At 44.1% G+C, this 12,217-nt stretch overlaps 1 protein-coding gene and 1 pseudogene across 1 annotated transcript in view; both read left to right on the forward strand.

Moving 5' to 3' along the window:
- The first annotated feature begins 837 nt into the window (after window positions 1-837).
- Window positions 838-12,217, forward strand: part of SDAD1 (SDA1 domain containing 1) — a 30,125-nt gene continuing 18,745 nt past the window's right edge. Inside the window, exons 1-10 of the mRNA XM_072624123.1 lie at window positions 838-1,095; window positions 2,650-2,754; window positions 5,362-5,460; window positions 6,138-6,248; window positions 6,881-6,952; window positions 7,133-7,233; window positions 7,666-7,723; window positions 10,029-10,103; window positions 10,663-10,764; window positions 12,086-12,155. Of these exons, the coding sequence (XP_072480224.1) occupies window positions 862-1,095; window positions 2,650-2,754; window positions 5,362-5,460; window positions 6,138-6,248; window positions 6,881-6,952; window positions 7,133-7,233; window positions 7,666-7,723; window positions 10,029-10,103; window positions 10,663-10,764; window positions 12,086-12,155 (1,027 nt within the window). The 5' untranslated portion in view covers window positions 838-861. The remainder of the gene's footprint in view (window positions 1,096-2,649; window positions 2,755-5,361; window positions 5,461-6,137; window positions 6,249-6,880; window positions 6,953-7,132; window positions 7,234-7,665; window positions 7,724-10,028; window positions 10,104-10,662; window positions 10,765-12,085; window positions 12,156-12,217) is intronic.
- Window positions 4,159-4,805, forward strand: LOC140514102 (AP-1 complex subunit sigma-3 pseudogene; annotated as a pseudogene).

Here is a 12,217-nt window from a genome sequence, read left to right on the forward strand (position 1 = left end):
ATTTTTTTCCTGCTACAAATTTTCTAGTCTATTTCTCCTCCTCTTCGTCTATTTCCACCTCTTCACTAAAGTCATTGAGTAACAAAGTATACATCCATTCACAGACTTGTAGAAAAAAGCTTTCTGGTCAGTTACCTCTCACCTTTCATTCCCTTCTCATCTCCTTAAAAAAGGTTTTCTTCAGGAATCTCTTGTCGGAGTTTGCTTTTATATCACCTTAACTTCAGATATATCCCTACCCTGTGCAGCAAAGCCTTGTAACAAAATAAAAAATGAATCAGGAAAAGAAGTTCGGTAAAACTGACCAACACTTCAGTTTAGCTTGAGAGTCTGCACGGCCATCCAAACCCACAGCTTCCCACATCTTCCAAGAAGCATTTCCTCGTTTCTTTTAGGCCACATGGGTTATCTCAATCTGAAAACTTCATCCCACGTCTTTCTGTGTCCTGGTCCTGCTTCCCCTCCCTACAACGTTTTTAAAAGTAAATTTGATTTTATTTTTTACAATTGTCAAGCATTCAGTCCCTGCAACTGTTTTAAATAAAATTTTATGCTTTGCAATGATCAGCATTTAGTCCGTGCAACTTTTTAAAAATTACACTTCATGTTTTTCCCCGTCAAGCGTTCAGTCCCTGCGATCCTGGACCGGCTCAACAGGCCGAGGAGGGCCAGGGCCGCGTGGCCTCGCTTCTGCGCAGCTGCAGCCCGAGCTCCTGACCAGAGCACGCGCTTGATTAATTCGCTTTGAGGTTGAACCTTGGCGGCTCCCTTAGAGCCTTCGCTTCTCCGGCAGCATCCCCGCGGAGCTGCAGCGCCTGCGCGGAGCCAAGTCTGGTCCTCGGCGCTGCCCGTAGCCTGCGCATGACGAAACAAAGATGGCGCCGCCCACAGCCCGCCCCACGTGCTTTTTCGGGATACCGGAAGTGGAGCTCGGGGCCCCGCTCGGTGCGGAGCCGGTGTGGGTCCGAGGCCGAGGAGGACGGATTCCCACCCCGGGCCGCCGCCATGTCCGGCCGAAACAACAACAAGCTGCCCAGCAACCTGCCGCAGCTGCAGAACCTCATCAAGCGGGACCCCTCGGCCTACGTGGAGGAGGTGGGTGCGCGGACCCGCGGCCTCGGGGCCGGGGCTGGGGCGGGGGACGAGGGGAGGACCCCGGCCCCGCCCCCCCGGAGAGGGTCCGCGCCCACGGGCGCCGGGGCTGCCGGGGGAGACCTGGGGAGGCTTCTTACAGACGGGGAAACTGAGGCCCGAAGGGCAGGAGTGCCCCCCCCAGCCACCAGGCCGAGTCTGACCCGAGGGGCTCCTTCCCCCACCCAGCGTTCCCAGGGGGCCCGAAATCCTTCCCCCCTTTTCTCGGTCTGGTGAGCCCCGCGGACGCCTCCCCCGCGGACGCCCCCCCCGCGGACGCCCTCCCCACGGACGCCCCCCCCCCCCCCGCGGACGCCCCCCCCCCCCGCGGACGCCCCCCCCGCGGACGCCCTCCCCACGGACGCCCGCCCCCCCCGCGGCCCGCGTTTGAAGGCACCAAGGCACGCACGCAGCCTTGCCGCAGGGGCCGATCATACGGAGTACGATTGCAGACACTTTGTGTAACCTCCCCCACGTTATCCCGGTCCTGGCTCTCTAATAGTGGCACAGATGTGGCCGCTGAGGCCCAGAGAGGAGGCCCAACTTTGTGGGGCAGCCAGTAAGGGGCACCAGACTGTGGGGAAGGCTCAGCGGGCAGCTGCGGGGAGAGGACCTGAGGAGGCCCCTGCAAGCTGGGCTGTTACCCGAGGGGTGTCTGTCTGTGGGAACCCTGGAGGGACGAAGGCAAAGTCCGGACTAACGTCCGGCTCTCCAGCCAGGAGACTGGGCGCCTTGTGGGGCCGTGGTGGAAGTAGCCAGGCCGAGAGCTAAGTCCTGCTTAAAAGGGAAATGGCAGTTACTGCAAGCGAGCTAGACTTCTCCAGAGCTCACTCCAGAGAACGTGACCTCCTTTGTGACTATTGTTAGGGAAGCCAAGGACGGTCTCAGGCGGGCTATCTCGAGATGCATTCCAGTAAGGCGCTGGGTAAAATAGCTCCCATACGTGGGCTGGATGACGGTACACTTTCAGGTGGTTTTAGCCTGGTGTCTGTGAACGTGGGTGTTTTGTTTTGAACAATTTTGCTAATTGCATTTCAGTATAACTGGTTTCCTTTGTGATCCTGTGTATTTCGTTTTATTAATGTAAAACCATAATTCTCATGAAGGGTCCCAGGCTTTCACCAGACTGTTAAAGGGGTCCGTGACATTAAAAAAAAAATTAAGAGGAATAGCGCCTATCACATTTATATAGGGCTTCAACATTTGCTTAGGACCCCTGAGTTACGTAGATTCGTAACTGGTTGAATGCCTGAACTCAAAGGGAGGCAATTAATGGATCGCTGTTGCCTTGGAGAGAGTGTAAAAATTCTTAAGAATGCTAAAGAAACGTTCTGTTATTTTGCTCACATAAGCTTTGTTTTTAAGTGCGAAGACTACACACATGAGAACTTTAAGAGAATGTAGAGAGATTTCATATTATTTTACTGTGGTTTTCTTTTTACAGTAAGACATTTCTAGTGTTATTTTTTCTGATGCTATGATGGCATTTCATGAGTTTTATTTGTTGTTTTCCTACAGTTTATGCAGCAGTATAATCACTATAAGTCCAATGTGGAAATTTTCAAATTGCAACCAAATAAACCCAGCAAAGAACTGGCTGAATTGGTGATGTTCTTGGCCCAGGTAAGATGGCGCCTTTGAAGACACGTTTGTTGTGTCTTTGGGATATCTAACCCACCATGTGACTTGTTCCTATGCATGGCTTCAAAATTGTGCCAGTAGCTGGACCTGCACTTAAAAATTATATACTTAACAACTCTTTTCAACTTCATGTAAGAATATCGTCATCTAAGCTGTTGCTTGATAACTGAAATAGAGACCAGTCAGGCTGTTGTTCTTTTCATTGGCCTCATTGCAACCTCATGTGTCTTCCTGTGGTATCTCTGAAAACTTTAATGGAGTACTTTATTATAGAGCATGCCACCTCAAAACGTTCTTGCTCTCCATTTTCTTCTGAATAGATTTTGTGGATCACCATAAACACATGTCTTACTCATGTTCCAGAATTTATCTGGACGGGATGACTCATCCAAGGTTCTCAGAGATTGTGCCAGTTGAGCACACGCCCTTGCAGGTAGACTGTCTTTGAGCATCAGCCTGCTCTGTCCTGTCCCAGGACCAGCTTACCTTAGCTAAGTTCCCAGAGGCTCAACTCCAACATGGAAGCCAGCTTAGCAGCAGTATTTCCTTTTTGAAAACTGTTCTCCATTAGACTTAAAGCAAAGGGAAGGGGTCCCTACTTCTGTTTATCTGCCTTGTATTTGCCTGTAGGGACCCTGGCTGTGCTGCAAGTTCAGGAAAGGGTTACTCTGCTTTACCAAAGGGGCTCCATTGAAAATTGTTCTTAAGATATTAAGAGATCTAGGTTTGGGAAGAGGCTCTTCATAGAAACAGGAGAGACATTTGGAAAGTATGTAAAACATTGTGTTAGCACCTAAACAAAATGGCAGGCATTTGGTTTGAGAACCAAATTGTACTACTTGCCTTTCCTGTCCTTAAAAAAAAACATTTAAATCTTACTGATCATTGAGTGAAAGCATAGAATTTAAGATTTATTTTGAGATGACCCAATAAACATTTCATTGTAATGCTGAAAAGGAAGAAAGAATCGTGCTAAGGTGACACTGGCATGCTTGGCTTTGCCTCCGTGACAGTGAGCCGTCAGTTACCTTCAGCAGCCCTGGGATATGCTAGTGTCAGTACTCTCAGACACTATGATGCTCCCCTTCCTCTTTTTTGGTGTAACAATCTAATTTTCTGACCATCTTGCAGAGATTGTTTTCCACCCTTCTGTTAATCGAGCAAAACTCTGAGCAGTCCGATGTATCAACCAGAGAGTGGTTTTTATTCCCTGGCACAAGGTTGACTGTTAGGTGAAGAAACTTTTGGTTAGAGCAATTAAGGTCATTTATTGAACTGTATTAGGTGATGAACTGCTAAAAGAGATGTGGAGGAGAGACTTAACCTGTCACCTCAGCAGCCTGCAGCTCCTGCAGGGGTGGCGGCCATCAGTGTGGGCTTCTGGCCCCATCGGCAGGGCTGTTGGGCCAGCCGAGCCCACTTCCTTGCGGGCTCGCAAAGAAGTGGACAGTGGCTTTGGCCCCCGCCAACATGATCCACTTCATATTATTGTTTAGTTGACAAGGGAAATTAAGGCTGCAGAAATGGTATACCACACTCCTTGATAAAGAGAGGAAAAAAGATCACCTGAGGAATTGTGCACATGACTCTGTCTCATGGTCAAAGGACAAGCACTTTTGTTGACTGGAAAGATCTAAAACTTGTTTATAAAAGATATGCTAGCTTATATTTTTGTTGTGCAGTAGAAAATCAGGACAATGAACTATTATTGACACTGGAGATTTTACATCGTTATTTGGAATTACTAGACAAGTATTTTGGAAACGTCTGGGAGCTGGATATTATATTTAATTTTGAAAAGGCCTATTTTATCCCTGATGAGTTTATAATTGGTGGAGAAATCCAAGAAACTTCAAAGAAAACTGCTGTCAAGGCTATAAAAGACTCTGATATGTTACAGGAGACAATGGAAGAATACATGAGCAAGCCTGTGTTTTAACTGAAAAAATCTGCTTGACAACCCAATGATCCTGCATGTTGTATCTGTAAAACTTCAGCTGAATGTGGTTCTTTTCTGATGTGCTGAGCCTTTTGCCAGAAGCAACTTAAATGGATTGTGTGAAACTTCTTGGATACTTTGGGATACTGTGTTCAACTAGCAAGACTTAAAACTGCAGCATATTTGTAACAGATGCGTATCTATATTATTCTCTATACATGGATTGTCTCAACTGGAACTTAAAACAACCATCATTCAGTAGATTGCGTATTTTGTTTATATAATGAATTTACCAGCAAAGTAATAATCTTAAAATATTTTTGAGAAATGATCTCTGCTATACTTTTGCTAGTATTCTCAAAGAACAAGTTGATAACTATTTTGTAAAAGTTATTATGAATGTACTACTTACCTTGAACTAAAATAATACTTTTTTTCTAAAAAAATAAAATAAAAGAGATGTGGAGAGAGATTGGAGGAAAAGGAATAAGTATGAGGACAAAAGGCCCCCACAAAGCGCATTTTGGGGAAAAAACAACAGTGAGTAGAGAGAAAGGGGGTTGATTTCTGTTGATGTTTCTGTGAAACGTATCTTTGAGACCCACCCTCACACTGATCTAAGATTCAGGACAGTCTTTGCTTTGTTCCAGGTTGGTCACTGTTATCCAGAATATCTGGTCGACTTCCCCCAACAGCTGAAGGAGCTTCTTTCTTACAACCACACAGTCTTGGATGCAGGTCTTCGAATGGTGAGATCAGGGCTTGGATTAATAAAATTATATTTCTATTTCTTTGGGTTGTTTTTTTTTAAGCCAAATCTGAACTTGTTAAAAGGGGGAGTGTTTGTGTTGATCCTAAAACTGAGGACAGGAGGCCTTGTGGGAGTTTGTAGGAGAATGACCTAGCTCCCTTTAAACCTCAGGAGAATGGTTTTGTACCTTCAGAGAGCCTGCCGTGTTATCAGAACTCAAGTCCTCGACCCCATCTCTACTTCCTTCTGTCTCAGCAGCAAGCTTACTTTACTGAGATCATGTCCATGTGATGTAGACTCTTCCACCCTTTGTGGGCTCTGCTCCAACGGGCACAGTTACAGCTGTCCCCCTTCTTCAGGCCTTTATTTCTTTCATCTGGATATTGTAATGACCTCCTGGTTTTCCTGCTTTCGTTTGGTCCACGGTGAAAACCTCTGTCAGAAGATCTGTTGTCAGCTTAGCCCTAGGAAGCTGTGTCCTACCAGAGCTATTGACTCACCATTGTGCAGAGCAGGCTCAGCTGGCTGCTTGTCCAATCCCTACCTTAGATGTTGGATCTCACTCCTCAGTCTTTTCCATCATCCCCCAGCCCTCGGCCTGCCCGTGTCACAGGGTCTTGGGCTGAACTTGAATGCAGTGTCAGAATAGAGTTTGCTTTTCCTCTCTTTCCACAGACATTTTGCAAAGCTTTAATGTTGCTGAGGAACAGAAATCTCATCAATCCGACTGGTTTATTAGAGCTGTTCTTTGAACTTCTGCGTTGCCATGATAAGCTGCTGCGAAAGGTAGGGAGCAGAATCATTGATTGTCAGCTAACAGTAACATTATGGAATGCTTTGAGGTTGGTTTGTGTTCTTTAGGGGAGTGGTGTTTTCTCCTTTCATATAATTAATGTGGGGCAGCTTGGTGGGACAGTGGACAGAGTGCTGGGCCTAGAGACCTAGGTTCAAATCTGGTCTCAGATACTTACTCATTATGTGACCCAGGGCAAGTCACTTAACCCTGTTTGCCTCGGTTTCCTCATCTGTCAGATGAGCTGGAGAAAGAAATGGCTAATCACTTCAGTATCTTTGCCAAGAAAATCCTAAATGGGGTCACGTAGAGTCACATAAAGCAACAGCAAAAGAATAATGTTGTTTGTCCTTCATTTTCAGAGGGCCATGACATCAGGAAAGTGATGCCATGACTATCAAGTGAATTGGATTTACTTGAGGGAGGGCTGTGCAAAGTCAGCCTCCTTCTCTGCCCTGGAGTATAGATTAGGATGACTAGAGATGGACTTGGATGCAGTGGGGACCTCGGCCTTTCTAAAGATAGATGGCATCCTTGAATCATTCAACGTGCTAATGGTGAATGTGTCAGAAAATCTTATTTGTTCTTAAGGCTTTTAAATGGAAATTATTTCTTCTTTCTTCAGACTTTGTACACACATATTGTGACTGATATCAAGAATATCAATGCCAAACACAAGAATAATAAAGTGAACATTGTGAGTATGATCCTACTTTCGGCTTCTGTGAAGCCCGGGCTGCTGATCTGTCCTGATGCTTTGGCCTTCTTTTCTGTGAAGCCCAGGGCTGCTGATCTGTCCTGATGCTCTGGCCTTCTTTTCTGTGAAGCCCGGGGCTGCCGGCCTGTCCTGACGCTCTGGCCTTCTCTTTCCATTCAGGTGCTGCAGAACTTCATGTACACCATGTTGAGAGACAGCAACGCCACAGCTGCTAAGATCTCTCTAGATGTGATGATCGAGCTATACAAGAGAAACATCTGGTGAGGATAGAGTGTCTTATGAGCCAGCCCCTGTCTGCCCCAGACTAGCTTTGTTACCCCCACAGAATGCATAGAGAACTTCATTTCTTTCATGATTTCAAACTTTCCCCTGCAGTTTAGTTCCTGATTGAGCCAGAAACTAAAAACACTAAAAAAAAATCTGGATGAACTTCGCAATTTTTCTGACTGAAGTTGGTCGTAGAATCAGTCATAGACGAGGAACACTCTTAAGAGTCTCCTGGGAATTGGTGCAGGGTGCCGCCTCGGTACTATGCTGCTTTCTGTAAACACTGGCCTCTGAATGCTTCCATTTAAACTTCTTTTTTGCATGCATGCACACACCCCTTGTTCAGTTTGTAGCATGCCACTGTGTGGAGAAGAAAGAAAGACCTACTAGGTTTCAGTGACAGTTTCTTTGTGGTTTTCTTCCAGGAATGATACCAAAACTGTTAATGTGATCACAACCGCGTGCTTTTCTAAAGTGACGAAGGTGAGATTTTATGTGCAACTGCAGGAAATGCTCCTGATGGGTTCTTGAGTTGCTTCTTTCCATCCAGACGGTTTCTAGCATGTGGGATGTGGGAAAAGAAGACAACTTTCAATTAACAATTTATTTTTCTTTCAACTATTTTCTATCTTCTCTCCCATTTAAAAAACAAAACCAGAAAAAAAAAAGCCCTTACAACAAATACTCATAGTGAGGCAAGACAAATTCCCACATTGGCTACATCCAAAAAACTACATGTCTCAGTGAACATAATTGTGAAGAAGTATTTTGTGATGAGCCCTTTGGAATCGTTCTGATCAAAGTGCTTAATGAAGCCTTCCCAAGTTGTTTGTCTTTATGACGATGCTTCACTCTGTATCTGTTCATACGAGTCTTCTCTTGTTTTTGCCATATAACATATGTTCTGTCACGCTTGTGTACCATGCTTTATTCAGCCATTCCTCAATGGGTGAACACTACCCTTGGTTTCCACTAAAAAGAGGTGCCATATTGTGAAACAGACAGATGTTTTCCCTTTTTTTTTGGATTCCTCTTGGGTACAGGCCTCATAATGTTGTTGTTGGGTCAGAGGGTAAGCACAGCTCAATAACTTGGTCACTGTATTTCCATTTTTTTTTTCTAGAATGGCTGGATCAGTGGAGAGCCCCACTAACAGTTTTCCCTCAGAGATAGGAAGCTCCAGCATTTGACGTTTTCCTTCTTTGTTGTCTTTGCCAGTCTTCCTTTGCTTCCATTTCCTTTCCTCTGTTATTATGTTGTGGAGCATTTTTCCACATGGCTATTCATAGCTTGGATTTCTCCCTCTGAAAATTGTCTGTTTAGCTCGTTTTGACCATCTTTCAGGGAGCTTATTTTCCCGTGAAGCCATCTTTATTCTTTAAGCAGCCTCCAACTTGAGACATGCTGGAAAGAAACCAAATAAAGCTATTTTGTGGTATCATTAGAACAACCTTAAAATGGCTTCAGTAAAAGACAACCTCCTGAATTTGGTTCTGATGTTTTCTCTAACAGTTGAGTCTCTGCCTTTGCAGACTATGAACCCAAACACTGCATGAATCCTTTGGTATTAGGCTTTCCCTTGACAATGTGACAGTATGTTGTCTTGCCTTTGTAATCGTAACTGTAATAGGAACTAATTTTTCCCTAGTTCTTTAAGGCTTGCAAAACACCTTACAAATATTTTAGCTCATTTTATCCTCTACCACCCTGGAAAGTAGGTGTTAATATCTTCTTTTAGGGAAGAGGAAAATGAGGAGAGCAGAGATTAAGTGCCTTACCCAGGGTCACATAGCCTATGTCTGAGGCCAGATTTGCACTGGGGTCTTCCTCATGCCAGATCCAGCACTGTCCACAGTACCATGTGGCTGCCTTATACCCCTAAATGAATTCTCAGGAGGAAGAATATATAGTTAGCATGTCAAGTCATTGCTTGTGAAAATGGATTAATGAGAGAAAGCTACTTCTTAGCTAACTACAATGAGGCATCCCCTGGCATTTTGTCATTAATTTGATTTTTTAATGATTATTAGAAAATAGGAGGAGAACTTGTGTCCCTGAAAATTTGCATGAAAGCCAGGTTTGGTGGGGAAAAGATGATCTGTATTCAGACAAATATGCTGGGTCCTGAAAGGAAACCCATGGGGTGGGTTTAGTTAATGAGTAAGCAAGGTCATATTTAGAGGCTTAATTTATAGATTAGACATTTCAGTCTTTTTGACCTTGCATTAACTACTTTTCTTTACCTTCAGGAGGTAAGCTTAATTTGGCCCAAGATAAGAAGTGGGAAGATAACATTCCCTCCCTTCTCTGTAGAGGTAGAGTGCTGCGAGTGTAGACGGGCTTCTTTTCTTCCAGTTCGATGCTGAATTGTTTCTTCTGTTTTTCATTCTTCGTTATCAGAGATCACAAGCTGGGGCAGCTCGGTGGCATAGTGGATAGAATACTGGCTCTGAAGTCAGAAGGACCTGAGTTCAATGGTGGCCTCAGATACTTGATACTTAGTAGCTGGGTGACCCGGGGCAAGTCATTTAACCCTGATTGCCTCACCCAAAAAAATCCAAAAACGAGAGATGGAGAGCTGGTAGGAAAAGGGAGTGAGGAGTGTATTTGGAAATGAAATGGTTGTAGAAACTAAAGATAACACTTTTTTAAAATTAAATGGAATCTTGTTACCCTGATTGCTACACTTGTTGATGCCCTGGCTTTCCCCAATCTTGCCATCGGTGACTCCTTGTCTGCTGTTTACAGGACTACCTCGAATGTGTTTCTCTTTCTTTTTGCCCTTCAGATACTAGTGGCTGGTTTAAAATTCTTCCTTGGTAAAGATGAAGATGAGAAACAGGACAGTGATTCCGACTCTGAGGTTTGCTGCTCTCTCTTCCACTTGGGAGTTGTAGCCTGCAGTGTCCACAGCTTCTCCTTTGAGGATCATGTCTCAGCAAAGCTTGTCGAGACACCTCGGTCTGATAAAGGCCTGTTTTAGTTAGGATCAGTCAGCTGTAGGCTACCAACGGGCATGAGGGACATTCAGCTTCAGTAAGGTTGGGGTGTGAAACAACTTTGTGTTAGCTTTTTTTACACAGCTATCCTTGAACTTTGGTAGTATATTTAGAATGTCTGGTTTGTGGCAAATAGTTGTCTTTCTGATCAAAAAAATGAGCCTGCTTTGGCTGTATTCTGGGATTTGAAATATAGTTTCTAGCCAGGATTCTCCATAACTTGCAGTGGGGTTATGGAGGGGGTGTTGTTACATTGGCTGCATCAGGAACTGTAAGGAAATAGTGTGTGTCTTGATAGCTTCAGAGGGAAATTCTGGATTTGCTGTAGGGGGTTGGAGGGTGTCGTGAAGCAGAGGAAACAGTGGTTGCTTCTTTGGAAACTTGTCTTGCTCTGAATTTTACACTGTTCATTCTTGTCTTTAGGATGATGGGCCCACAGCAAGAGATTTGCTTGTTAAATATGCCACAGGAAAGAAAACCTCCAAACACAGAAAGAAATTGGAAAAGGCCATGAAAGTCTTGAAAGTAAGGCTAGCTTGGGGGGTGAGGTGACATTTGTATGTGGTGGAAATGATACAGAATTGGTGGGAAACACCTGCTACATTTTTTTGTAGTAAAAGAAGATGCAACAAAATGTAAAAAATGATTTTTTATAGTAAAAAACAAAACAAAACAGCATTGGCACCGGATAAATCTGAACTTTCCTGATGAATGAAAATGATTTCACTAAGGCAGATTCTTTGACTCCAAGTAGGCCTTCCCTTCTTCTTGGGCCAAGAAGACCTGGCTTTCTAATTAAGGACGGGCAGAGGACACTGTCTTCTTCAGTTGGTTGATTCAGTCGATTTTCATTTGTGTCTTTTTGTGACCCTCTTGGGGGTTTTCTTGGCAAAGATACAGAATGATTTGCCATTCCTTCTCCAGCTCATTTTACAGATGAGTAAACTGAGACCAACAGGGTTATGACTTGCCCAGGGTCACACAGCAATGTCAGGGGCCAGATTTGAACTCAGGAAGATGAGTCTTCCTGCATCCAGGTCAGGCACTCCAGCATCACCCAGCTGCTCCGTACCGTCTGATACAAGACAACAAAAGAGGGTGCTTAGTATTTGTTGATCGTCATTTCTTTCCATTTTGTTCTCCATTTCATCGCACTTTTCATATCACTTTCTGTAATACAGAAAGTATTTAAAATGATGAACTTAACCATTAACAAGTAGGAACAGTATAACTGAGAACATCCAAGGTTTTCTGTAAAACCACAGACCTGCTGTTTGCAGTTTCTCTTTTTGTGTGTATGAACCTAAATCAGCAGCAAACACGAAGATTTTCAGTATACAAAGTAGAATGACGCAGAAGCTTTTATTATAAACCATGGGCTTATGTACAGTTTATTTTTTTAATTGTGTGTGTATCCAAATACACACATAAACCCGTACAAAGTGTGGACTTATATACAGTTTTTTTTAAGGTAAATATATAAAGTTAAAAGAGTACATGTCAACTTTAAGGTTAGTAATAAAATTGCCCCTCTCCTCCTGACATCCTCCACGCACCCCAGGTATATTTTTTCCAGTGTAGTTGCTAAATTAAATTTCACAGTGCTCCTTCTTGGTGTCTAGAACCCATCACCTGTAGAATTGCCTTGGTCTTAGCTGGAGGTAGGCTGTCTGGGAGATGTGCATTTTCAAAGTCTTAGAGCGGAGCCTTCTGTAGTTCCTTTTAGGGATGGTTTGAAACTTGACATCATGTACTGATGTTGACTGCCACGAATAATTCTACTTCTGCAGTGGGCATTGATAACAGATTAATTCATGGAGCTAAATACCATTCTTTTTTCTTTCAGAAACAAAAGAAGAAGAAGAAACCAGAGGTGTTTAATTTCTCAGCCATTCATTTGATTCACGATCCCCAAGGTATTTAAACACAATTTTCCAGATTGAGTGCATGGCTGATGGACACTACCAGGCCTGTCCCC

The sequence above is a fragment of the Notamacropus eugenii genome, chromosome 7 (genome assembly GCF_028372415.1).
Source record: "Notamacropus eugenii isolate mMacEug1 chromosome 7, mMacEug1.pri_v2, whole genome shotgun sequence".
Lineage (NCBI taxonomy): Eukaryota > Metazoa > Chordata > Mammalia > Diprotodontia > Macropodidae > Notamacropus > Notamacropus eugenii.